Source organism: Talpa occidentalis, unplaced genomic scaffold, assembly GCF_014898055.3.
Source record: "Talpa occidentalis isolate TD23 unplaced genomic scaffold, MPIMG_talOcc4v2.1 talOcc4.10, whole genome shotgun sequence".
Classification (NCBI taxonomy): Eukaryota; Metazoa; Chordata; class Mammalia; order Eulipotyphla; family Talpidae; genus Talpa; species Talpa occidentalis.
Window position 1 is genome coordinate 10586508 of NW_023600993.1, and position 27678 is coordinate 10614185.

The 27678-nt window shown below is 52.5% G+C and overlaps 1 protein-coding gene across 4 annotated transcripts; it reads left to right on the forward strand.

Annotated features, from left to right (window-relative positions):
• On the forward strand, window positions 1–26758 carry SLC41A3 (solute carrier family 41 member 3). 4 transcript variants are annotated; one of them, XM_037524325.2, is made up of 11 exons: window positions 1–19; window positions 6294–6580; window positions 16313–16420; window positions 16936–17007; window positions 17904–18048; window positions 19094–19240; window positions 20436–20580; window positions 21522–21601; window positions 23524–23658; window positions 25123–25271; window positions 25982–26758. In XM_037524325.2, the coding sequence occupies exons 2-11, from the start codon at window positions 6326–6328 to the stop codon at window positions 26189–26191; spliced, it is 1446 nt and encodes a 481-aa protein (XP_037380222.1). In that variant the 5' UTR covers window positions 1–19; window positions 6294–6325; the 3' UTR covers window positions 26192–26758. The 4 variants fall into 4 exon arrangements, with proteins under 4 accessions (XP_037380222.1, XP_037380221.1, XP_037380223.1 ...); XM_037524324.2 differs by lacking the exon at window positions 1–19 and adding an exon at window positions 981–1041; XM_037524326.2 differs by lacking the exons at window positions 1–19; window positions 6294–6580 and adding an exon at window positions 11004–13434 and having other exon boundaries at window positions 25982–26757.
• The last annotated feature ends 920 nt before the right edge of the window (window positions 26759–27678 follow it).

Sequence of the window (27678 nt, forward strand, 5' to 3'; positions counted from 1 at the left end):
AGCAGATCCCCTCCCTTGGGTAAGTCACAGCCTGACAGGCAGAAATATCCAAGCTAACATCGGGCCATCGTGCAGTTAAGAGGTGCTGAGGGATTTCAGAAAGGAGGCCACGGCTTGACACTTCTGGGGAGGACAGTCCCATGCAGAGCCTGAAGGAGGCACTGAACAGGGCAGCCTCTGCAGGCCCAGGGGCTGGGCAAGGAGGCTGAGGGGCAGCCAGGGGCGGGTGAGATGGTTGTGGAAAGAGATGGAGGACCCTGAATGCCAAAGTCATTTTGGGGGTCATTTTTGGGGCTGGGCCATGACTCCATTCTGGGAGCCATGCACAGGTATTTGAGTATGTTTTGGGGAGGTGGGAAGAGCGCACCGATTATAGGAACACAATTCTTAAATGCGTCTTGGGATGCTTGGAAATTACTCCAGAAAAAAAAAAATTAAAAGAGGTGTGTGTGTGTTGGGGGTGGGGGGCTACCCATGTCCAGGGGACGGAAGGCAAAAGACCATGCCTAAAGATGGCCCGTGGGTGCACGGGGCCATAGTGTCCTACTTCCTTATGTCTGACCATTTCCACAGAGAAACGCTACCCCTGGATGGGACGGGTGTCGGGTGTCTGTGCCTTAGGAATGGCCGGTCTTGGCGCACCCTCCAGGCCCTTCCTCAGCCTAAACCAGGCCTCAGAAGTCACCCCACCCCGCCAAGGCCGTGCCCAGCGTTTCCTCTAACAAAGGATGCGGAGCTGGGCGCGCTCAAGAAAGGCTGAGCTCCGGGCCAGGGAGAGCGCGCAGGAGGCCAAGAGGCCGGCGGGTCTCCGGGCCACGCAGCCCGGCGCTCGGGCCAGAGGGGGCGCGCTGGCCCGCGCCCCAGGACCGGCCCCGCCCGCGCGTTGGCGGGTCCCGGGGCGCGCGGCTTAGGGGCGGCGCCGCAGGGCCGGGCGGGGCGCTGGGGCGGCCCTTCCCGCTTCCTCCGCGAGGCCGCCCCACGGCCGCGCGTCCTCGGCTCCCCGGACCCGCCTTCTCTGCGCCGCCGCCGGGAGGGGATCGGGTAAGCGTGGCCCTGAGGTGCAGCCGGCCTGGGGCGGGCGAGGCGCAGGGCGCGGGGCGCCGGGGCGGGGTGCGCGGAAGATGAGGTGCCCCTGCGGGTGGTTTCTGAGAGGTGCCAGGAGTGAGGGGCGCGCAGAAGATGGTGATCCCAGAGGGGGCCTGGAGCCGAGCGAGGGGGGCGGGGGGTTGGGGGCGGGGGTTGGGGGCAGGCGGGTGCTCTCGCTGCCCCCCACTCCTTCCCCTCCGTGTCACGCAACTTCTGCAGCCCCCTGCCCTTCAGGATGCTGCTGTGGCTTAAGAACCACGGACCCCAAACGCTTTGAGGGGGTTGACCCGGTTCCCACCACCCTGGCAAGCAGATGCTGTTAGCCCCATTTAACAGAGGGGCAGGCTGCGTGGACCCCAGGTGTTCCAGCATCTCTGCCCTCTGCCCCACCCCCCGGGGAAGGTGTGGGTGAGAATCCCCACCTTGGGTGGGTGACATGTCCCCCTAGCCTTCCTCCTCCCTGTGGGCCAAAGGACAAGGGGTTTCCTGTGTCCACAGCCCACCCTTCTGACACGCCCTGTCCTGCAGGACCAGCTGGGCTCACCTGGATGGTTTTATTGACCCAAGTGACTTTTGCATACATTCTCCCCACACAACGCCCCCAAGAAGCCCCGGCCTTTGACCTCTGTCATGGGATGTGAGGTTCCTGTTGGTGGGCCATGGTGTCCCCACCCTATAAGGGGCACAGCAGGTGGTAGTCACTGGTGCTGCCCACTGGCTGGACTTCTGACCTGAGCGAGTCCCCTCCCTCCCCAGCTTACCCCTGGTGAGCTCTGCACCCCCAGTAAGCTAGGAAGGATGGGCACACAGTTGTGGGGTGCTTTTACACACCATTCCTTGGCATGCATTCCTCAGGCTGCAGTTTCTCTGGGAACCATAGAGTCCCCTGCACTGTGGGGTTTTGCTGTCCTGTCCCCACCACAGTTGCCCCGAGTGTTCCAGAGCACGTTTCCTTCTGCACCCAAGTCAGTCAGTCCCCACGGTTGTGGGGTGGAGGACATTTGGGTACTGATCAGTCACTATCAAGTCACCTTTCACAGAGGTGGCCCCTCTGCCCTCTGCCGGCTGTGCAGGCAGAGTGGGAGGGGGGGGCGCCTTGGGCCATCCGGGGTGAGATAAGTTCCCTCCCTGGCAGGCTTGAGTGGCTTCCCCAGTTCCTGGGGTTGTCCAGTGTGGGCTGGTCACTTTAATTCTCCTTCCCTTGAGTGGCTGCTTCTCTTCTGGTGTTTCTGTTCCTTGCTCTGTAGGAGTTCCTCTTTTTTTTTTTTTCTTTTTTGCATATGGTCCCATTGTCATTTTTATTGGTTCTAAATATTTACTCTAGACCTTTGCTTTTAATTATGTTCAAAAGTTTCATCTCCTAAGCACATTTAAATGTTGATGCAGTCTAATTTTGTTCTGTCTGATTTTTGCTTTTAGTTTTTGGAGGTAGGGAGCTCTTCCATACCCTAGCCTTTAGAGGTTCAAATCCCTGACTTAGGGTCCAAATCTTTTTTAATCAAGTGCTCCAAGCCCAGCTAGAGGAGGGAGCCCAGAAATTGCTTAGCCCCTGGATTCTCTCTTTGCTGCTGCCCGGAAGGCCCAGTGTCTGGGTAGAGAGAGGTGCAGAGAGAGTGCAGAGGGAAGGCTTCAGACATTATACCAGTAACCCGGCCTCTAGTCTAGGAGGCTGGGCACATGAAGAACCTTCTGACTTGGGGAAGGAGGGTGAGGTGTCTTCTGGGCTATGGCGGGAATTGGTCAAAGTTCAGCTAGACTTACCAGGAAGGCGGCGGCCCAGGGACAGCCAACTTCAGGAATGAGAAGGGTCTTGTTCTTAAGGAGCTGCAGGTTGGGAGTAGAGGCCGTGCTTTGGGATCAGCAGCATTGTCTGACTTTATCAGGAGGGGTGAACAAGTCACATGCGGGGGCAGAAGGGCCCACGTGTGGGGACAGGACATGGAAGGCCACAGTGGGGGTTCTGAAGCCCTTGAGAGTGCCAGGCCGCAGCTTTGGGCACACTGAGGCCTGGGAAGGGAGGGAGTTGGCCTCTCTCATGTGACTGGTGGCCTTGGCAGGGACAGTTTGTACAGGGAGGAGCTGGAGGATGCTGGGCACAGAGTGGGAGGTGAGAATGGGGAGAGAGTGGGGATGCCTCTCTGTAATTGTCTCGTGAAGGGGAGGAGAGATGGGGGAAGAGAGGGTAACTTAAGGCCAAGGAAGCTTGTTTCAGAGGTGAATCCTAGAAGAAGCTCTGTTCTCATCAGAGGTAGAGGGGAGAATGGAGGAAGCACTAGGTGGGCACCAGGGTACAGGAGGGGAGTCTTTGCTGTGCAGTGAGAGCAGAAATGACTGGACCCTCCTGGGGTCTTGTGGGCATGAAAGGAGATAAACAATCACCATACGTGCCATGGGCAATTGTAAATTATTTCTTTAAAGATTTATTTATTTATGCATGCAAGAGCTGGGGTACAGGCCAGAGATGTGGGGGGTGAGAGGATTCACCAGAGACAGACTGGGGAACAGAACAGGCAGATCTACTGAAATACACTGCTGAGGGGAGCAGCGGGCGAGACAGGAGAGGTCTGCTGTGCCATGTGGGTAGCTCCCTGGCCAGGGATCAAACTCATGCTGCAGTGGCTGTGGATAGTTTCATAGGTTGTGTCTTAACCCCTTGTGCCACCAGGGAGGCCCAATTGTAAATTATTTTTTGAAGGGAGTAAGGATATGGCTGCAGGGACCCGACACACTCAACCCTGTTCTGCTAAGTATCCTTCCTCCCCTGGGCTCCGGGTAGGGGCATGTAGAGAGGCGAGCGGGGACCAGAGGCCCTGTTAGTGGTGTGTGTGGAGCTCCCAGTCGTGCCGGACTGCAGCCTTCCTTCCTCCCCAATCTGTACCTGCCCCCACTACGGCCAGGCCTCGAGTGTGGCCCTGAGTTTCTCAGCATCCTACAGAGAATGGGACAGGAGTTTGTATATTGATGAAATATTTCATTGAAGTAACATTGGTTTAAAGCATTGTCTCGTTTTCTGTACAGCTTTATAATTCACATCTGCCTGTACTATGTTATGGTCACTACTGAGGTTTAGCACCACTGTATCGAGTTGTGCCTGCCAAATTGTTCCCTCTGCTCTAAGGTCTGTAAATCCCATGGGGCAGTTTTACCAGCCACCGGGTGGATCTTTCCTAGCCTTTTATTCCTAACATTTATACTCCAAGTGGGGAAAAGATGTACACATTTCAGTGTGGGTGTGAGTGTGTATGCCTGGCAAGGAATGTCCACTAGACTAATCACTCATTATTTTGGAGCAGTGACATTGTCAGTGAGTTAACTTTGTGCCTTTTTGTATGGCATGAATTGTGTTTTTCATGAGCACATTACTTTTTTTTTTTTTTTTTTTTAAAGATCTATTTATTTATTTATTTATACAAGCACTGGGTACAGTCAGAAGCGCGGGAGGGTGAGAGAATTCACCAGAGCCAGAGCGGGGAGCAGAGCAGGCAGAAGGACTGAAGTACACTGCTGAGGGGAGCAGCGGGCGGCAGGAGAGGTCTGCGCGCCATGTGGGACCCTCCTCCAGTGGCCGGGGAGCAGCCGGGGATCGAACCGGTGCTGCAGAGGCTGCGGGCAGCTTCACAACCCAGCGCTCAATCAACCGGTGGACCACCAGGGAGGCCCTGAGCACATTACTTTTGTAATGAAAAGCAGTCAAGTTGTTTTTTAGTTTGGAAAAAGAAGTCAGTGGGGGTGGTCTTGCGAGAGTAGAGAGTGGAATGGTTAAATGGATTGAGGTACGTGCTTGCACAAGCTCCGAAGTGAAATGGATTCAGAAACAAGGCTGAATCTCACAGACCAACATCCAGTGAGAGAAGCTGGGCATATAAAGATACAGGGAGTGTGAGCTTTTTTTTTTTTTTAAGATTTTATTTATGCATAGATGAACTAGGGTGTAAGCCAGAGGAGTGGGGAGTGAGAGGATTCACCAGAGACAGAGTGGGGAGCAGAACAGCAGGCGAGACAGGAGAGGTCTGCTGCACCATGTGGCTCAGCAACCTGGCTGCAGTGGTGATAGTGCTGAGACTTAACCCTTAGGCCGCCAGAGAGGCCCTAGGGAGTGTGATCTTACTGACCTGAATTGCAATATCAGCAAAACACTCCTTTAGTGTTTAGAGCTATGCTTGTAGTTGGGTAAAACTTTAGAAATAAAACAAGCTGAAGAAGGATTATTTCCAGAGTTAGGACGGTGAGGCCTCCCTGGTGGGGAGTAGAGGCTCAGAGAGTTTGGGGACACTGATAGTGTTCTGTGTTCTGACCTTATTCCGTAAACGATTCATCCATTTTTTTTTAAAGTTTTTTTTTTTATTTATTTATTTTTTTAAAAGAGGCATGTTTTATTTATTTGTTTGTTTTGTTTATACAAGCACTGGGCACAGTCAGAAGCGCGGGAGGGTGAGAGAATTCACCAGAGCCAGAGCGGGGAGCAGAGCAGGCAGAAGGACCGAAGGACACTGCTGAGGGGAGCAGCGGGCGGCAGGAGAGGTCTGCGCGCCTCATCCATTTTTTTTTATTGAGATATAAGTCACATACCATAAAATTCACTGCTTTAAAATTGAGAACCGAAAACACATGTTTACACATAGACTTGCCTGTGACTATTCTCAGCAGCATTATCAGTAAAATCCCAGAGTGTGGGCCTCCCTGGTGGTACAGGGGGTTAAGTTGCAGCACTATGAAACTATCCGCAGCCATTGCAGCACGAGTTCAATCCCCAGCCAGGGAGGTGACCCACATGGCACAGCAGACCTCTCCTGTCTCACCCACTGCTCCCCTCAGCAGTGTATTTCAGTATATCCGCCTGTTCTGCTCCCCACTCTGTCTCTGGTGAATCCTCTCCCCTCCCCGCACCTCTGGCCTGTACCCCAGTTCTTGTATGTATAAATAAATAAATCTTTTAAAAAATCACTAATATTTCCCTTTCCCCCATTTTTGCTGAATTTGATTTATATATATTTAATGCTTTCTTCTGTGTGCTCTCCCAAGCATGTGCATATAAAGTAAAAAATGATTGCAAATTGGCTTTGCAGGAGGCCATGTGGAGGGGCGGCTGTGGGTCGGCTGGAATGATGACTCCCTGCTGGACTCAAAGCCCTTGAGAGCTTACAGGGTATTGGCCCCAGAGGGGTCAGGGACTCTGCCTCACAACCCCGTTGCTTTGTGTTTCCCAGGTTAAAGCTGCTGGGGGCTCAGCTGTGCTAAGATGGATGGGACAGAGACCCGACAACGGAGACCAGAAGAGCTGGGCCTGCCACACACACTCATCTCAGGAAGATTCCCTGCAGCCCCTGAAGATGGACTTCTGAGTACCCCTGAGAGCCAGAGGACGGCCACTAAGCCACTGGGGCCCACGCTCAGCCAGGAGACCTCTGTGTCCATTGCTCTTCAGGTGGCAGTGCCCTTCATGTTTGCAGGCCTGGGACTGTCCGGGGCTGGCATGCTTTTGAACTATTTCCAGGTAAGAGGGAAGGGAGATGTTGGGGAGGAGACACCATCTTCTATCACCCTAAAGAGTAGGTGGCTATTTGTTGGGTCCAGCTTGAAGGACACAGGGCATGGCCCCTCTTCTCAAATACCATTTTTCTATAAACTAGGAAAGGTTCTTTTATTTACGGTGATAGAGGCAAATTTACCCAGGTTAAGCTAGAACCACCTATTAACTCAAGTAAGCTCCACGAGAATAGATTTCAGGCATGGCATCATCTAGGTGCTTAAATGATGTGAAGATGCTTATTCTTTTTATATAGCTCAGTTCTGTCTTGTTTTCAGGTAAGATTTTGTACCTGCAGGAGAGTCTTACCCTTGGCAGTCAATCTTTGTACATGTTGCTATTAAAAAAAGAGAGAGAACCAACCCTTTGTCAATATCCCCATCAGTCTACAAAACTGACCCTGATGTCAAGTGTCCACTCCTGTTCTAATCACTGTTCCCTGAGTGATGCCATTCTGATTGGCCAGCGGACTCACTTGCCATCATTCTTTGAGGGACCCTTGATTTATATCCTAGCAGAACCCCAAAGAATTAGAAGCCTAAAAACCAGAAAATGTTGCCAATACACCTGTTCTTCAGGTGTATTGATAGCAGGGGAACCTCTGCTATCAAAATCCCATCATTTCATCAACATGATCTCCAGAAGTCCTCCCTGGAAAGGCATGGTACCCCAGAATACAGTCATTACTGGCCCCATCTTTCCCATTAGTTGGCAACCAGCTGAGAACAAAGTGGTCTGGAGTGGGGCAAGCTGGGAGAAACAGGACCTCGATCACTGCCCTGGGAGCTCATCACCTCGTGGGCCCTGAACCCTGGAACTTAGCCCTGCCCCCCTCTGACTTGGAACCAGTCAGGGTTGAGTCTCATTTAGCTGTAAGTCTGGTTGGTTTTTTAAACCAACACTTAAAAATCAGGAGATTTCATATAAAAACCTGAAATTAAGGTCAGGTCAACATTCCACATTCCGTTGTGGCCACATCAGCAGCTGCACACAGTATGCACATCCTCCCTGTACTATGTCTCTGGGTTACTTACTTATACACCTGAGACAATGTAAGTATTATGTATTTAGTTGTTATACTGTATTGTCTAGAGAATAATGACAAGAAAAAAAACACTATGCATATTCATTCAGTATAGGTATTCAGAATATGAATACATGTTCATTCATTCAGGCCACTGAAGGTCTGAGTACAGTTGGTTGAATGTGGATGGGGAACCTCTGGCTGCAGAGCTGACTGTGGTTATACTCACACTGGTGTATGTAAATTGCCTGTGCATGCTTACAAAAACTGGTTTACATATTGTGTGCACACACTATGTTGATTTTATAAATTACATATTGAAATTGCATATAAAAAGATACTGTATTGCTTAAGAGCCCAGACTTTGAAACTAAACTAACTGGATTTAGTCGACCTTTGTCATTTACACAACTTGCTCTCAGTAGGTTAGGGATGATGGTAGAGCTGAGCCTAGAAGCTTGCTAAGAAGACCGCAGAGTGCTTGTAACAGTGCCTGGCGTGGGAGGCACCAGTGAGGGCTCATTGCTGTCCCTACAGTTATTGATTTTCCATGTAGTACTGGACTGGCTTTTGAGCGCTTACACAGAAATTGCAACTCAAAAGCAAAGAGTTAGGCAGAAATGTCCATTCTCACATTTCTTTCATGTGCCTGTGATTGTGTGCCCTCCTGGCAGTGGGGGTCAATGCCCTAGCACCATTTGGGGGAATCTCCACAGATGAGGGGATGGCCAAGCTCATGCCACCTGTCACTGGCTGCGATCCATGGCGCTTTATAATCACGTGTGCTCCCAGCCAGGGACAGGACGCCACACACCAGGTCCAACCCACAGGAGGGTGTGCCCTGCAGCAGAGAAAACCTGGCTTCCAGGCCATGTGGACGTGCAAGTGCGGGGGGCGCCCCTGGTTTCTGCAGGAGGGCGTGATGGGCTTGCTCATGGGCTCATGGAGCTCAAGCCGCTACTGAGGGATAAGGAAGTGCCATCCCCACAATAAGACTCGTGGCTGACCCAGAGGCCTTATCCTTGGGCACACACGGGGAGGGGGCCTTATGCTGGGGCTAATGGAGGCCCTTCTGCTGTTTCTCAGAAGTCAAAGAGCACATTGCATCCTGGTTTCAGGCTTAGCCCACCTTGAGCCCTTGATGCCTTGCTGATGACTGGGTGTCCAGGGCAGAGGCAACGTGCCTCCCTAGCAGGCAAAGCGGAGCCTTGGCCAGGAGGAAGCAGTGGTGGTGAAATGATAGGGGCCCCCCATATGGCCAAGAGAGGCAGTTCAGGGACCTGTGCAGGGGTGTGTATTTCCAAGGGCATGAATCCAGATGAATTGGTTCCTTTCGACAATAGAGACACCCAGCAGGGGTCTCTTCATGACCCTGTCACTTGAGTTGGAGTTCCTCAGGGAGCCCATTCTTCCTCTCAGCTCAGCTGGCTGCCGGGCCTCTGGGAGGGGGAAGTTTACTGAGTGCTTTTCTCTAGAGCCAGCACTCTGAGGAGGGGACTGCAGCACTGGCCCACTGTCAATGTCCAAAATGCTGCAACAAGCGCCTGTCTCCCCACTCCCCCAGCAGTGATGGAGCTCAGTGGGATGAGCAGGGGGATACAAACGCCATCTGCTCATTCAGTTGATCTCAGGGGGCTCCCCAGGTAACTAAGGGACAGGGGCACCTCCTCTAGTGCTGTAGCTTCCAGGCAGGGGCCGAGGACAGTCCCCTGCAGGTGGGACGTGCTGAAGCCCCCAGTTTGACTCCGTCGTGTGAAGGAGGCTTAGTAGCTTGCCTCCCTGACAACCCTCACAGGAGCTGTGCTTGGAGTGGAGCAGACCCCTGGCAGCTGTGGGAGGTAGACTCTGTAGGAACAATAAGGTGAGGTGCCCCTTGCTCCCTGGGGAGGGCAGACTAGTGGCAAGAGTGCCAGAGAGCACCTGCCAGGCAACAAACTTGTTTGGGTGTTCAGTCACTGGCAGGAAGTAAACCTGGGTGCTCAGGGATACGCAGACATTGTGCTCATCACCTCGATAAGGAGGGTTGCTTGGCTGGGGGTCCTGGTGCGCCTGACCAGATTGGGGAGGCCCTCCTGTTTCACCAGACGTCAAGGCAGGATGTCATGATAATGATTTAGGCCTTAAACCTATGTCATGATAATGATTTAGGCCTTAAGCTGCAGAAGACTGCTGGGTTTCTCTTCCTCTTTGTTGCTTGCTACTCTTCTGTTTATTTGTTCATTCATTTTTCATGCAACGTGTGTATGTGTGCATGCACATGTGTGCACCATGGGCCATCTCTGTGCTGGATGTTTTGGTGGACATGCAGCCTGTCCCTCTGCCACAGCCGGCACAGTCGAGAAGAGACAGACAACAGATGCACAAGCCAATGTGAGGTTGTTGAAAGGACTACACAGGAAATAAAGGCAGATGATATGCTGTAGCAGCCTTGGAGAGGGAGGCCAGAGGAGGTCTCTCGAGGAGGAGGCACTGCATAGACTGCTGGAGATCACTCTGGGAGGACACCGTTTTGACAGTGTGGGTGGGTTGTGCCAGCCAAATCAAATAGAAAATCAAGAACCACCTTTCCGGTTATTGGAGATGTAATTGGCTTGTTCTCTGGGACCTTAACAAGACTGGGAAGAACTCAGGACTTTAAGAATGACCAGCCCTGGCTCAAGATGACCCGTGGAAGGAATAGAAGGGTCTTTAGAAGGAATAGAAGGGTCCTGGGAAGAGAACCAGTTCCTGCTGAAGAATCAGAAATGAAAGCTGGGACTGCTGATGTGACTCTCTGCCCGCTCGTGGAGGAAACTCCCAAGCGCCTCATGGAGACACACCCTGGGAAAACCGAAGGGTTGGAACAAATGAGTGGCTATGAGGCTGCAGGCCTGGGGACCTGGCCGCTGGGCCAGGGACTCTCAAGTGCTTTGAGGGGAGGTGGGCTCCAGCCTTCTCATGTGGTGGGGCCGTGGGTGGGTGAGAGGCCCAGGGAGGGGCAAGGGCTTGTTGAAGGCCACCCAGAAAACCACCTGCTGTTGGACCTGGGTTCTACCCACTGCCAGAGCAGCCGTGGAAATCAGCTCAGGCACTCTGAGACCTTCCACCGCACGACTGAACTATTTTTAAAATCACATTCTTGATTTCCTGGATTATGACCCAGAAACTGTGATGACATATTTTGTTCTCAAATTTCATGGGAAAGCAATTTCTTTCCCATAACATAATGATCTCTTTTATTTACTTTTGGTCTCAGTCTTTGTTCTGATGGTTGTAAAAGCAAGTGATCACCTAGAATGTACAGAAACTTGTAAAGTGAACTTTACTTACAGTCCCATCACCCTAAAATAACCACTTTTAGCATTTTGGTATAGAGTCTTTTGAACTTTTCACTACTTCTGTGTGTTTTTATTTATCATTTGATCTTTTCTAAAACAATAATGAGAAACATTTTTTTCAAATCTTAACATTTATTGTCCTTAAGCCATTAACTAAGTACATTTTATTCTTTATTTTTTTTTTATAGAAGAACTGGAATGCAGGATGGGCCAGATAGGAGAGGTCTGCTGTGCCAAATGTGGGTCAGCTTCCTGGCCAGGGATCAAACCCAGGCCATAGTGGTGACAGCCCTGAGACTCAAGCCCTAGGCCACCAAGGAGTCCCTGAGAAACATTTTGTAATGATTTATAATTTGTTTAATGCTTTCTATATGAAATTATGTAAATTGTCCAAGGAGAACGGTTCGGGGAACCACTGTGTGTGATGAGACATTGAGGTATGGTGTTTGATGATGCTCAAAGCTTAGAGGAGTTGCAGGAGGTGCCAGAGCCAGAAGTGGGTCATCTCTTGCCTCTGATCTTTGGGGACAGTGTCCTCAGTGTCCAGAGAAACTAGGCCAGCTGGGTGGGGTTCTGTCTTAAGCTGGAGACAGGCAGGCCAGATGTGGGGTTGAGGTGATGGGGGAAGACGCAGGCAGGCAGAGGCTTGGGTGTCTGGCAGAACTGTTCACTGAGGCAGGATATCTTGTTGGGAAGAAATGATCAGGGAAGACTGGCTGAGTTGAGGTACTTTTCCTTCTACATGAGAGGGTTAGATGTGCGCTGAAACTCGGGAGAAGCCTGGGCTGAAGAGAGAGGTTGGTGGTTGCTGGTTTATCTGAGAGATTAAGCAAGGGTGGGGATGAAGTACCCTACATTTCCCCTTATCTGTTGCTGTGCAACAAACCAGACCAAAATGCAGGGACTTGTTTCAAGTCCGATCCCCAATCTGCGTTTAGGCAGGGCTCTGAGAACGTTGCCTGCTCATGTGGCCTTGGTGGGGCCAGCCCCTGGGCCTCTGCCCAGCTCCCTCACCTAACAGTGGGTGGAACATGCACGCGGCCTCTCTGTGTCTCGTGTTGCTGGCTGGCTGGGTTTCAAGCAGGAACATCTCAGGAGATAGGAAGTGGACGCTGCTGGTTTCTCAAGACCTGGGTCCAGAGCCAGATGAGTACTGAATGAGTGTGCAACCAGTGGTGTGAGGAGAGGCGGTGAGGGGTTATCTGAGTGTGAGGAGTCTGGAGTTGTGAGGAGGGGGCAGTAGGAGCGAGGCTGCAGTGGCCTGTGGAGCCCAGGCTAGGACGTGGACTTGAGCAGGGGACAGGCTACCCTGACAGAAGGCACTGGCTGAGGCACAGAGAGGGTAGTGGTGCCAAGACAGGCACAGAAGCAAGTGTGTATCTCACCTCAGCTTGTCTTCAGGCCTTGATCCCTGCTCCCACCTGCCCCTGAGACCTGGACATTCTGTCCCTGGAGTCTGTGAGATGCAGGGGACACAACCAACAATGCAGTCCCTGGAGCCCGAGGTGCCACCCAGCTCCTTCCCTGACTCTGTGTCGGTGGTCGCCTGGACATCTGAGCTGGTCTAACCTTGTAACAGACGAGGGCGGGGCCCTGTGGAGGCAGTTCCCAGTCTTCTGGGCCGACAAGAGAGAACAGGACTCATTTTTCCTGTGAACAGAGTTTTTTCCCATGGCCATGAGCCCCCAGACCCTGAAATCAAGCTGACCAAAGGGTGTGGCTTCTGTGCTGGGAACCTGCAGGCCTCTCCACCTAGAGGCAAAACCCCCTTGTGTGCTGTAGACCTGGCTGGAGGAGGTCCTTCTGGCTGGCATCCCTCGGAACCCTTCTCTGCCAAGACAAGAGGCAGCCCTGGATGCTTCCAGAGGTTGGCAGAGCTCTGCGGGGTGCTCGTCAAGGCTAGGCCTCACGTGGCTCCCCAGTGCAGCCCGAGCCAGTGTGGGCTGAACTGTTGGACACTGTCAAGGTCATGCTGAGGGACAGTGAATCTCCTTGTGGCAGGCCAGCGGAGGGAGGTCCCCACTGACACAGCAGCTACTGTCTGACGAGAAGCTGATTTGCAGGGAGTGGACGGCAGGAGCTGCCTCAAGTGAGGATCGGAGTCACCTTGACCTTTCCTCCTCACTAGCTTGCTTGGCCACGAGGCAGTCGGGGGGCCCTCCGTAGACGCAGGGTACCTGCAATGCCACCTGTGTGAACGACTCTGGAAAAGTACGTGGTGTGGACAGGGACGAGAGGTGCCGGCTCCAACGTCTTGCTCCTGGAATGCCGTCCACAGCCTGACCATGGTGGTCACCCAGTTGAATCTGGAGTTTCGCTTTCAGGGCAAGAAGCTGCGAGGCTTCCGCTGTGAGTTCACCCGGTTCCCCCATGGGGTCTTCCCTGAGACTGCCTTCTCCATCATGTGCCAGATTGTGGTGCCCATCCTGCTCTCCGGCTTGGGCATGATGACCGCCGGCCTGGTGATGAACACCGTCCAAGTGCGTATTGGGCGTCAGGGACAGCGGGGCCCCTTGGGTGGGGAGACCAGGGTCCCTAGATGTCACAGATAGGACAGATCAGATGATGCCAGAGGCCCCTGGGACTGCAGTTCTCAGGGCGCTGAGACCTCTCGATCAGCCACATGAGGCATGTCCGCCTGGCCACCTCAGCCCACTCCCCTGCAGCAAATGCAGGCTCATTAGGGGTGTGAATCTGGCCTCTACCTGAGGGAACTTGGAGGTCTCCCTGGCTCAGTTTCCCCATCTGTAAATGGGGCTAGTGAGAGCACCACCTCGCAGGCCTCCCTGATGAAGGCAGGGAGGGGAGGGTGGCTGTGGGGATGGGTCCCCTGCCACTTCCTTAATGTAAGACATCTTTATCGCTTATGAAATGCCGAGGATTTTAGGAGCTTTGTGTCAGAAACAGGGACAAAGATCAAATCTATATTTTTTATAAATTACAACGCTACAGAAGGAGTTTATTTTTACTCTGGGCTTGGTGAGTACATGTTGTGTGTGCAGGCAAGGAAGGGAGCCTGGGCGCCACGGGAGGGGAGGGAAGGGAAGGGCTTGGGGTGGGGAGCTAGGGTGGGGCCAAGGCGTTTGCTGGTGAGTGGGGTGTGATGGGCTGATAGAGGGCTGCAGAGGGCTGAGGCCAGAGGCTCCTGGAAGACAGGGGCTCAGAAGGACTGCTGATAATGTCAGAACCTCCTCGCCTGGTGAACCTCCTCGACTGAACGTTTAGGAAGGGCAGGGCCTCCCCGGTGGTGCAGCAGGTTGAGCACAGCGCTGTGAAGCTGTCCACAGCCTCTGCAGTGCGGGTTCAATTCCTGGCCGGCCGGGGAGATTCCCACATGGCGCAGCAGACCTCTCCTGTCTCGCCTGCTGCTCCCCTCAGCAGTGTATTTCAGTCAATCTGCCTGTTCTGCTCCCCACTCTGTCTCTGGTGAATCCTCTCACCCTCCCGTTCCTCTGGCCTATACCCCAGCTCTTATATAAATAAATAAATCTAAAGAAAAAAAGGAGAGGGCAGGCTCATAATTCATTAGAGCCGGGATGAATTCTCAGTATCACTGGTTTGCAGATAGGTGAAGGGAGAAACCAAGGAGAGCAATGAGTCGTCTTGCTAGCTCTGTGAGCCGGAAGGGGTCTTAGCCTGACTCCTTTCCCCCCAGACCTGGTAAGAGGTTTTATTAGGCTGCTTTGTAGAGGACTCTTTGGGGCCCCCTGCAGGTAAATGGATTTCCACACCCTTGCCCAGCTCTTGTCTTGGGATAGGATTCCATGCTCCAAGCTGCCCGTCTTCCAGCTGACAGAGTAGGAGGGTTTTTTTCAGGTCTAGCATATCAGAGCCAGGAGAGCCTTCTAGTTGAGGGGTCACCGATGTTTATAGGGGTCACGGAGGTAAAATAAGTATAAGTCAGGAGGAGCAGATGGGGTGTTCAATATTGGGGGTGGTGGTGAAGGGGCAATCTAATTGCTTTTTAAACAAGTAGGAACAATTTTAATGCCACAAAGAGATGTTCTCTCTTCCAACTTTCTTGAAGCATGCTTCCCTTTCTTTTTATTTTTCATGTTTGATAGACACCCAGCTAGAGACACAGTCTGTCTGTTCTGACAGATCCAGAGCCCCTGTTGTTGCCTTGGGTGCACCTCTTGGTGCCTGGGAATCACTGTCTCTGTAAAGCCCCATCCCTCAGCGAGGCCTGCAGCTCTTCTAGTTCAGGAGAGCTCTCCCAGCTTTGAAATTAGTGATTCATTCCTCCTTCCAAACTCACTGCACGCCTCAGGCTGGACCCAGTCACTGCCTCAGATCCAGTGCCGTCCCAGCTTTCCTGGCCAAGGGCCAAAGTGTTCAGTGCCAATTTTTGGAATAACAAAAATTCCTTTTTTGGATATTTGTTTTATTTTTCATTTATTTTCTTACATCGTTGTTCATTTTTGGACAGTATTTGATTTCTCCCCTCAGATGTAGTCCACCTAGTTCTCCCACCACCACCGTATCTCATCCATGATCTATCACCATAGTTCCCTCCCCTGTGCTGGCCCCTCCCCTGCCCCCTCCCCTGCTGCTTGCCCCAGGTCTATGGTCAGCTTGCAAGTTTTACTGTTTTCCTGACCTTTTGATTTCTCTGTGTTCCACAAATAAATGAAACCAATGTTTTTCCTTCTGACTTAATTGACTCAGCATAATCCCTTCTAGCTCCATCCATGTAGCAGCAAATGGCATGAGTTTATCTTTTTTGATCGCTGAGTAATATTCCATGGTGTATATGTACCACAGTTGATGCATTCATCTGTTATGGGGCATTTGGGTTGTTTCCATGTATTACCTATTGTAAATGGTGCTGCGATAAACATAGGAGTGCAGGTTTTCTTTTGAATTAGTGTTTTTGTGTCCTTTGGGTAGATCTCTAGGAGTGGAATCGCTGGGTCATCTGGTAGATCCATTTGTAGTGTTTTGAGGAACCTCCACACAGCTTTACACAGTGGCGAGCCCTTGACACTGGACTATGGAATGGGGGCAACCAGAGGGGGAGGGGAGGGGAGAGTAGAGATGAAAACAAAGGAGGGAGGGGGCACAAGGGTGTGTGATAGTGGGCGGCGGGTCCTTTGTTGGTGGGCACTCTGTGGCACCAGCGCCTCAAGGGGGATTGTACGCGTCTGTTATAAAAACAATGATGTAATCCAATGTTAATGCAATAAAAATCATTCAAAAGAATATCGCAGCTTCATCATTGTTTTTTCTTTCCTTCAAAGCCTTTTAAGGAAGTAGTTAGTCTTATTTTATAGAGTAAGAGGGAACCTGGCAAAGCGCTGAGGAAATTTCTGAGAGATGTGTGTGTTTGGATTCATGTCCCTGTTCCTCCCCTGACAGCACTGGCCCGTGTTTACAGAGGTTCAGGACCTTTTGACGTTGGTGCCATCCCTGGTGGGCCTGAAGGGGAATCTGGAGATGACGCTGGCCTCGCGGCTCTCCACGGCTGTAAGTGGACGCTGTTAACTAGGCTTTGTTCGTTCACGATGTTCTACGTGCTCCCCCCTCCCAGCCTGTCATCCAGTCTTTCCATGGCCAAGCTGGACAGTTGACAAGGCCTGGGCCCAGCTTCTGTGCGACCTTCATTTGTCCATTAACCTGGATGTCAGTTGGTGCTCTGTGTCCCGCATCCCTGCTCAGTCATCTGGACCCTGAGCCCGGCTGGACGCAGAGCCCTAACGAGCGACCCTGGCTTCATGGAGGATTTGCTGGAGGAGAAGACAAGAATGTGCTCGCACGCCTTGTGTGGGAGACGTGATGGTCCATGGCACCTTCTCACTCCCGAGGGCGGTGTCCTTGCCGCCCCTGCCCCTGCATCAGCGCTTTGAAAGCGGGGAAGGATAGTTTATTCTGACATCATTGAAACGCACATGCTAATTTTTCTCCTGGCTTCAATTCTGCCTTTTCCAGGAAGGATTGACCTGGCTTTGGACTGACTCTTGACCCTTTTCTCTCTTTGCTAGGCCAACACTGGACAAATTGATGACCCCCGAGAGCAGCAGAGAGTCATCATTAGCAACCTCGCCCTCATTCAGGTGAGTCCCCTCTATCCGTTGATGCATCTCCTCCCCACTTTTGAATCTGCATCCAGGCCTGCGGAGGTGGGGAGGGTGAAGGCTAGAGAGCCCACTCCTGCACCTGCACTCAACTTTGGGGACAGAGTCTACCAGTGTACCCCACACCCACCAGACCAGCTGGAGGTTTCTTGAAAGATTTGCTTAACCTCAGTGGTGCTAATTGCCTCTTCTTCCCACTATCCCAACTCATCCTGTTTGCCAGGGTTCCTGACAGCCTCCTGGTTAACGTGTGCTATGATGGCCCTTGTGTGTGTAATCCTGCTTGTTCTTTCTGGAGCATCTGCCAATCCTTTCTGCCTGGAAACTCCCCCTTGGCCCTACTCCTGTCTCTGTTCCTTCTCAGCCTTTGAGAGACCCTCCCCTATGTCCCTTAAATGCTTCATGTGAGTTTTGAACGTGTACCTCCTTCCAGCAGATAGGAACAGCCGTGGGATGGGGGAGACCTAGAGAAGGGCTTGCCAGCGTGGGGTGGGGGCTCTGGGGGCGGTTGGGGTCTGTGCTGCTGGGGGCCACAGAGCACTTCTGGCTAGACCAGCGAGGAGGGAGCTGTGGGCAGACTGATGCCCTTGACAAGGACTGGGTAAAAGATGAAGAACTCGACCCTATGCTGGAAAATGGCATCTGACAGGGGAGCAGGGGAGGGAAGCAGCCCTTTTCAAGGGAATTGGCTTGAGGGAAAGCATTAGTTTGTTTTTCCTGTGGCAGGGAGGCTGTTAGTGGGCTTCAGGGTGAGGAAAGGCAGCACTGGTGAGTGGCAGTGACCTTCGAGGTGATAGAGGAGGCGTAGGGAAGGGTGGGCAGGACTGGCCATGGTCATGGGGACCTTCCTCATTTTTCTGATTTCCACCCGACAGGTGCAGGCCACCGTCGTGGGGCTCCTGGCTGCTGTGGCCGCGCTCTTGCTGGGTGCTGTGTCCAGGGAGGAGGTAGACTTCTCAAAGGCGGAGCTGCTGTGTGCCAGCAGCGTCTTCACCGCCTTCCTGGCTGCCTTCGCCTTAGGTGAGCCAGGCCCCCAAAGCTGCCCCTCCCCCAGCTCTTCCATGGTCAGTTCTTTGAGGTGTGTGAGGTGGGCACGCTGATGGAGGGACATCAGGCATCCTGCCAGGGGCCAGGAAGAGCTAGCTGGGTCTTCACCACTTGCCGAACAGGGAGGACAGGGTATGTGTGCCAGAGACCTGCCCGCTCCACCCCTCCCCTCTGCCTCTTCAAGGTCCCGCCTGTGTCTGTAGGCACTCATCCAGTCCGTCGGTCAGCCTGGAAGCTTTCAGGCGTGTTATGGGTCTGTGGTTAGGGCAAGGAGTGAGACTCCAGTGTTAGCTGATGTTGCACATCAAGGGAGGCCTTTCCTGACCAACTTTCACTAGTTCTGTGTCCTCCCACCACCGTAAGGCCCTACTGCTTTCCTTTCACAGCACTTAAGAAAATCTAAATTGCAGTTCACACTTAGACAGCTTGGGACAGTTAGTGGGGCCACTAACTCCCCCCAACACAGCTGAAAATCCAACATGTAATTTCTGGCTCCCCAGGAATTTACTACTAGCCTGCAGTTGGCCAGAAGCCTTACCAATAACATAAATAAACTGTGTTCTGTATGTTATACCTAGCATATACCGTATCTTACAGTAAAGCTAGAGAAAAGACACAGTTAAGACCATTTAATATCCTGTTTATTTGCTTCAAATGCTTGTTCACTTGAGGCTGTATTTCCCCACGCAACAAGTATGTGCCAGGTGGGTCCAGAGTTAATAATCACTTTCAGCTCCTAACACAGGCCCAGGTTTATAACCAACTCCCAAGTGTTTGCTGAAAGGATGGACTTTAATGTGATTTTTTTCTGTATTGTATGTCTGTGTGTATCTGGCAAACCATGTGCAGGTGCAGAAGGAGCAGTGATGTTACGTACTGGACTTGTATTTACATGTCTATCCCCCAATCTGATCGCCTCCTGACCTCCTTCTCATGCAGTGCTGCCTCTCTCCCCTGCTGCTAAACCTCCCAGCATGGCCCACTGTGCTTTGAGTCTCCTCTCTGCCTCCCCCTGCAGGATTGCTGATGGTCTGTATAGTGATTGGCGCTCGGAAGCTTGGGGTCAACCCAGACAACATCGCCACACCTATTGCAGCCAGCCTGGGGGACCTCGTCACGTTGTCCATCCTGGCCCTGGTTAGCAGCTTCTTCTATAGATACAAAGGTAGGGGCCAGGGGGGAGTGCCGCCAGCATGGTGGCCTGTGGCCCTCAAGTCGGCACATCTCCTGGGAGCACCTCAGGCTTGGAGTCTGAAATCCTCCTTTTACAGAGCCAGAGTCAATCATTCACCAGGTTCTGGGTGTACACAGCTGGTACCTCCAGCTCTCCCAGCCCCTTTAGGGGGGATGATATGAGGGTGGTCAGTGTCCATCTTGGGACAAGGGTACATGGAGAGGTCAGGGTATCCTTACATGTGACAGTGCCTCCTCGGGGAACGTAGTTCATGCCAGACACAAATCAATACACCAGAAACAAGTAAACTGCCTGAGAAGTGACTCCACAGAGCAATGTCATAGCTGAGGACAGCAGAGGGTGCACTTGGGGCTCAGTGGCTTGGCAGGTGGCCAGAGAGTGTCCACACCTCTGTGGCAACAGCTCCTGGTGGCCAGAGACCTTTCCTCCTTCAGAGGCCACTGGAGTCCACCCTGGAACACAGCTCTGCTCACGCCCTGCATGGTGTGGACAGGGCACGTCCTCGCTGGATGGGTCTTCCTGCTGGTCTCCACAACTGACCACTCCCCACAGTCGTCTCGCTTCTCACTTTCCCCTCGTCCAGTCTAGCTGGGTAGCTGCGCACAGTCTACCTCTGGTGTGCGTCCACTGCGAGCACTGCCACCTCCCCAAATGCCCCGGGGGCAGGAGCACAGATGAGCAGAGAGGATGGGATTGAAGACGTGGGAGCTGAGGGCGCATGGTGACAAATGCTTGGAGGAATTGCCCAAAACAAATGCAGGGCAGCTCCAGTCGGCCATGGCCTCATGGGCACATGGGCCAGGGGTTAGCTGAGAAATCACCCAGTTTGTTGGCCACTGAAGGACACCAGTGTAACAGCCCTTGAAGGGTAGTGGTGCTTTCTATCCTGGCTCTGCACTGTCTCCTTGCCATCCTGGGAAGTTAATGAAAATAGTATTGAAGAATCTAATAAGAAAATAAGACCTGTTTATGGGTTAATGAATTTGATCCATAAAAATGAGCCCCAGGCTCCCCAGGCCCTTCCCGTCCGCCCTGCCAAACCCCCACTGAACAGCTCGGCCATTGATCCGGGAGGCGTCTTCGGACCATGGTCTCTCCGATGAGCCGAGTGGGTGTGTCAGGGTGTGCCCACGTGCTCTGCCCTGTGCCCCTCCCTTCCCCCCAGACAGTCGGTATCTGATGCTGCTGGTCTGCCTCTGCTTCATGGCCCTGATCCCTGTGTGGGTCCTCATCGCCAGGCAGAACCCACCCATCGTGAAGATCCTCAAGTTCGGCTGGTTGCCAATCATCCTGGCGATGGTCATCAGCAGGTGAGCCTGAACGAGGCCCAGGGGCCAGTGGGGGTGGCATGAGAGGGTCTGCAGAAGTCAGACACCAGCCAGGTCATGGTGCCCTGGCTCCTTCTCTAACCCCCGCTGCTGGTCGAAATGTGAGGTGCGCTCTCTCTCTCATCTGGAACCCTAGACTACTCATTCTGAGAGGCAGTCCTGAGCCCTGGGGTGCCAGGGAGAGAGGGACCTAAAGTCTTGGCTCCCTGCCCACCATGGCTCTTGGGAACCCAGGTGTCCTGCTGCCACTTAGGCTGGTGGGGGAGGGAGGGCTCACCTGGCTTCAAGGCAGCAGCCCAATGTGGATGCCTGAGGGACCCAGAGGGGCTGAGGGATTAGCTGAGCCCAGGCCTACACCCCCACCCCTTCCCAAGCGCCTGTTCCACCAGCAGACCCTGACAGGGGCCACCCCAGTCCGTTCTGATGTGTGTTCCTAACTGTGGCTCTCAGGAGAAGAGGTGGTTGGGCTAAGTCTCAGCTTCCAGAAGGCTCTAGCCTCCCTACACAAACTGATCTCCTGGGCTCTAGGGCACGGCAGCCATTGCCAAGCTGCAGGGATGGGGCAAGGGGTTGCTGCTGCATCTTCTGATAACACAGGGTGTGAGTGGATGCTCACGCAGGTGCCTTGTCCCCCTTGTGGTCCAGGAGCTGTCGTGTGACAGCCCAATGGGCTAACTGGGCTGACATCTGATGGGCCTTCTGGAACATCAGAGATGGGAATAGAGATGGAGCTAGAAATGGATGTGTGGGCACAGAGGGCCCTGGGGAGACCTGTTTGACTGCAGCAGATTCTCCATGTAGGGACAAGGCAAGGGGGCGTGACGGCCAGAAGACAGGCCAGTGCGGCAAGGGGCGTGGAGACGCAGAGCGAGGCCGTGTCCTAGTGTCGGCTGCCTTCTCACTGCCGTCTGCTCTCTCCCCAGCCTCGGAGGGCTCATCTTGAACAAAACCGTTTCTAAACAGCAGTTCAGAGGCATGGCCATATTCACCCCCATCATATGTGGTAGGTATTTTGCCATTTCACCTGAGGTCCCAGGGCAGGGTCAACCCTTGGGGGTCTGGTGTTGGGACCCAACAATGAACTCAGAGTCCTGGCCCCAGGTCTTCCGAGGCAGATGGGGAAGTTGAGCCTGTCTGTGGGCTGGTTTTCCCCAGGGGGACGGAGAACCAGGAGAGAAGCCTGCCCGTCCCACCACCGAGACTCACGCTTTCCCAGCAGAGCTAACTCCTCTGCCCCAAAGGTACAAACTGCAGCCCAGGATTTGCTTGATGGCGGCCTTCAGAACTGGGGTGTTAACCCCTCATGACTTTTATTCTAGATTCATTAGTGACATTTAAAACTCAGATATTTACACATAAAAACCTGGATTTCTGTCTTCTTAAAAAGCGAGGCTGATGATACAGGGTTTATGTTGGAGCTTGGACAAAGATCAGCTGCCCCTGAGACAGGACCTGTGAGCCCAGTTTGCCTCAACACCTCTCACCCGCTGCTGCCTTCCACCCTCCCCTTCATGATTCATCTTTGTGGCTTAGACCCCTTGGGCATTTTTGTTGAGGGCCCCACTTTTCTAAAGCTTGGTTTGTGTCTGGTTTCTGACAAGGCTTTGTAAACAGGATCGACACATGGGAACCAGACATTACTTATTGCCCTCTTTGCTTGGTGCCCAGCCATGGCCTTTGGGGACCACAGAAACAGGCTTCAGAGGCCCATGGACAGCCCTGCATGTCCACAGACCTGCCCACTTCCATGAGAGCCCAGGCCTATGTTCCTTGCATGTCAGTGGGCTGGGCTACCCAGCAGCTCTGCACCCTGGCAGAGTCTGACAGTCCTATTCCCAGCTCCAGTGCTGGCTACTATGAGTGACAACAGCAGCAGGTAAGTCAGATCCAGATGGCCATAACTTGGAAATATTTTCCTTGGATGTTGCCAATTCAGGTGCCTATAGAGGCCAAGCAAGCAATTTGAATAAGTGAAGCAGATAAGATAGTAGCTAGGCAGTAGGGAGTGGTGGTGAGTGGGGCAAACCTTGACACATGTTCCTGGTGTGCAAGGAGTAGTGCCTGCTCAGCTCTGACTACTTGCCTTATGGTAGTAATAGAGGTCCAGGATTGCTTGTAACTGCTGCCGATTAATTTGAGGGTGTATTTCCCCCCACCTTTATTTTTAAAATCATTTATGGCCCAAAACAATAGATCTATGGCTATCCCCTGTCCATAGTCCATCCTTTACATCCTCTGGACAAGCCAGGAGCCAAGGTGGTTGGTCTTTGCTCCCGGAGGACACTGGTGACTTCTGACCCACTGAGGGCTTATTCTTAGAGGGGCTGAGGAAGTAAAGGTGGGGCTGGGGTCACCCAACCCGCCCACTGAAGGAGATGGTCACATGGCAGGCTCCATGTTCTGGCAGCCCTAACATCTCCTACGGGAGGAGCACAGCGTGGCCTCTATCACCTGGCCCCAGCAGACTGGGTGTGATTGGTGCGCCGTGGAAGCCAGCAGCCTCAGTTCTGTCTCTCCTCCCTTGCTGCTCTTCCCCTGCTCATTTCCCTTTCCTTCCCACTGTGAGATGGAAAAAAAATCCCTTCCTCTCTGCTATTCCAGTTGGTCGCTTGGTTTCTGCTGACTCCTGTGGTATCTCCTAGACCCATCCTTCCCCCTCCCCCCTCCCCTCTACCCAGCCTGCTGTGCCAGTCACACTCCCCTCACCTTAGTGGGTGCCAGCTGTCTAGGTGATGGAGCTACTACCTTGATGCCTCACACACGAGATCCAGGCCACCCCTGCCCAGTGCCAAATTAGATCTGTGGTCAGGTGGGAGGAAAGAAAAAGACATCAGGAGCTGGATCAGTCAAGGAAGGAAATGAAATTAAAATGTGGAAGAGAACTCAGAGCTGGCATAAGGAAGGGAAATCTTTTTCTCCTCAAAGGTGTTGGTGGCAATCTGGTGGCCATTCAGACCAGCCGGATCTCCACCTACCTGCACATGTGGAGCACACCTGGCGTACTGCCCCTCTGGATGAAAAAATTTTGGCCTAATCCATGCTCTACTTTCTGCACCTCAGGTGGGTCTGGTGTCTTCCAGAGGCCACATGGCCATTTCTTTAAACATATAAAAATTGACTTCACTAGAATCAGATGTTTGTTACAGTGGATGTCTAAGACCGGTGCTGACCTCAGCACAGATCAACTCCAAGGGGGCAGCTCCGCCCCCGAGACCTGACTCCTGGACCTGCTTTAACTGATTCATTCATTCATTCAAATACAGTGAGTGTCGGCCAGGTACTGGGTATCAGGTGACAACGGTGAGACAGAGAAAGCTAATTCTTACTTTAAATTGTTTTATTTTAGTGAATTCAGGCTGCTGTAACAGAAACAGACTGAGTGACTTGTAAACCACCAAATGGTTCTCCTGTTTCTGGAGGCTGGCTGTCTGAGCAGGGCTGGCTCCCTGGCTCAAGGAGGACGACTTAGTGCTGTGTCCTCACAAGGTGGGAGGGGCCAGGGAGCTCCCCGGGGCCTCTGTATAAGGGCACTGATTCATGAGGCTCCACTTTCATGACCTAATCACCCCCACAGGCCTCATTTCCTAACACCATCACATTGGAGATGAGACAACTTGAGTTTTGAGGGTCAGGCCTTCAGTCTATAGCAGCACCTCAATATTGAATAGCATTTTTATCATTTTTTCCTATAGGTTTTTAAAGATTTATACCAACTGCCAAGAGTAATTATTTTGCTCACACCCTTTAAAATAGTTTGTAGAAAGAGTTGTTTTTATTCCTGGTCTAATTTTCCATTCTGAGTCAATTTTGGTGCTTTCACATACTTCTCACCTGCTATTATTCTAGGCCAGTCTTTTAAACTAGCTTACACAACCTTTTCTTGTCCTTATTCATTTGATGAAATACTTTAATTCAGACACGAATGGATTCTTGCTTTTTGGTAAAACCCTTAGTTTCTGTCTGAGAAGCCACGTGCATTCATGTTGTCTCACAAGCATGTGTGGTGAACCACGTTTCGTGACGAGGCTCAAACTCCTCGCACCTTGAGCCGGAGGAGAACTCACACTCCCTGTCAAGGAAGAGCCGCCCTCCCAGGCTCTGACTCCTCGGGCAAAGCTTTCCTTCTTGGCCATTCCCAAGGCCCCTCCCACCTCGCTCCCCTGCCGGTCTCCTTTCTGGAATCCTCTCCCTCAGGTTCAGACTAAATGTCTCCTCCCTGAGCAGCTCCCAGGCCCCAGCCACTTGCAGCACCTCAGCCACCTGCTGTTTCTTCCCAGTACTCGTCTGACTTTGAAATGACCCTTATTGGTTTCTGCCAGCCTCTTCTGGCTCGTCTGCGATGTCAGCCTCATGAGGGAAGGGACAGAATTGGGTCCTCTGGGATGCACTGGCCACGGGGAGGGTGACACACACCCTACTGTGGTGGATGATGGGTAGGAGGCCCTGCTGGGGCCCGGCACAAACCAAGGTGGCCTCAGGTGCCAGGAGAGTCTCTTGACCTGGGTTTGCTCCTGTCTTTGCCAGATATCAATTCCACATCAGCCCGAGTCCTGCTCTGCCTGGTGGTTCCAGGCCATCTGATTTTCTTCTACATCATCTACCTGGTGGAGGGTCATTCCATCACAGACAGCAGGCTCTTCCTGGTGCTCTATCTGCTGGCCAGCCTGATCCAGGTGAGGACTGCCTGCAGCAGCAGAGCAGCCCGTGCTTCCTTGGCAGCATCTCCTGGTTCTAGGTGACCTGAGACAGCATGGTGGGGGGGGGGGCAGGATGGAAAGGACATGCATAGCCACCATCACCCAGGCGAGGAGTGAACTTGCCAAGGGAAGGGAGTGGTACCATAGAGGCCCCTCTCAGGATTGAACATGCCACATTCCACGCAACACAGTGCTCATTCTCCACAGCACCCTCCTCATTCCACACTCCACATGGCACCTTCCTCGCTGCACATGGCACCCTCTTCGCTGCACACAGCACCCTCCTCACTCCTCACAATATCCTCACTCCCTCGGCACACTCCACAGGGCACACCCCACACGGTCCATAGTTTCTCCTCACTCCACACTCCTCACTGCACACAGCCTCCTACTGCTCACTCACACCACACATTCTCTCCACTCGGCACATTGCACATGTACAGTTGGGGGTGGAAGCTGGCAGAGGCAGGTTTTTATGTACCTGAGTGTGCTGGGAGCTGGCAGACCAGATGGCTAGCGTGGTACTCCTGCCTGTGCATCAGCTCACAGCTGGGCTTCAACTCTGCTGATGAGCCTGAAGAAGGGACTCCAGGGGCTTATGTCCATCTGTGGAAGCTGCTAGCATTCCTGGTGATGCTTGGTCTCTGACTGGGCCATCACCTCATATCTGCTTGCTTTCATGACAGGTGACGGTCCTGCTGTACCTTGCAGATGTGATGGTTCGGATGACATGGCACCAGGCATTGGATCCTGACAACCACTGTATCCCCTACCTCACAGGTCTGGGGGACCTCCTTGGGACTGGCCTTCTGGCCCTCTGCTTCCTTATCAGCTGGCTGTTGAGGAGCCAACCTGGCCTGGGCAGCATTTCCGAACTGGCATCAGGGCCTCCCTAATGAGTGGGACAGCCCCAGCGGGTCTATAGAATTTTCCCTCACATCAGCAGGGCACAAAGCGCAGTTTCTCCCTGGCCAGGCCTCACAGTGGCTGACATCAAGCCTCTGCGCCGGCCTTCACTCGCCTGCCAGAGACATGCGCGCCCTCGCCCCTGCATGGAACCTGACCGTGATGGAGGCCTGACACCAGCACGCCGACTGTGCTTGGTGACTACGCCTGCGGTGGTTGTGGGGTGAGCGCACATACGTGGAGAGCAGGGATCCAGCCTGAAGATCCCAAAGGAAGAGGATATCCGATGCCTCGGGATGCTGGGAAGGAGATCCTTTCTGTGGCCGTCAGACCTTGGGCCTCTCGGCCTCGTTTTACCCGCCTTCTTCACCAGCTGGGAGCTCGGGGCAGGAGGGGCTCTGTGTACCCCTCATCTGCTTCAAGCACCTAAGCTTGTCACTGCTAACCCCACTTTTTTTTTTTAGCAAAAACCTCAGTTTAGATTTTAGTGATAAGAGAAATGTAAAATAAAACCCAGACTATATTGTATTTGGCCTTTTGTGTCTTTAAATGTAGTTGGTGCACTGTGAGACCTGGGGTCTAGGAGTAACCAGCCGCAGCCATCTCTAGCTCAGTGGTTTCTTTAACTGTGCCCTCCGGCAGATGCGTCAACATCACCAGAAAAATGTTAAAATGTAAGTTCATCCCCCGCATCCCAGACCAGCCACACCAACACTACCCCCAGGGTGGACTTAACCAGTCCTCCAGGTGGCTCTTACACCCTCTCACACCTGAGAAACACTACTCTGGAACACATAAAAACATCTCTTGTTTTTTTAAGTATTTCACTTCCTGTCTGTTACTAACTCTTCAAAAACTTTAGCCGTGGTTTGGACTGAGAATTAGTATCTTCATGTGGCTAAAGAGGCACTCATTCATTGCACAAGCACTCACTTTGAACCTTTTGCATCAGCTGCTGTCCCAGATGGAAAGAGATGGCCCACCAATGGGAGCACCCAGCAGGGCTTAAGGGATGGCACACAGGGAGCCTCCTCACATATCTGCATCTTCTCCCTCTATGACAGGGAAACCCAGCCTCCCCAACCTCCATATAGTTCGTCATGTGCTCAGTCGTACAATACACACAAAAATTTCAGCATTGCTGCACCCAGAACATGGCAAAACAACAACAAAAATAACTTTAAAGTATAAGATTCTTTGCAGTTACTGCTAAATTTTGCCTAAGTGTATCTCATAAAAGGAGTGTGGCCAGGAATTCCTTGAAGTAGTTGTTTTTTATTCTTTTGTGTGATTATGGTATTCCTTTAATAGGAAATTAAACTCCTTTATTTTCTTTGCCTTCAGTTTTCAAAGGGTTTCTTCCCAATCCTTGTTAATTTCCTTTCTGAATCTATTTAAAGTCCCACATCAACACTGTACCTAGAGGTATGTTCAGAAGGGTTAGCCTTAATCAGTTGCACCCGGCTCCCTGCCACTC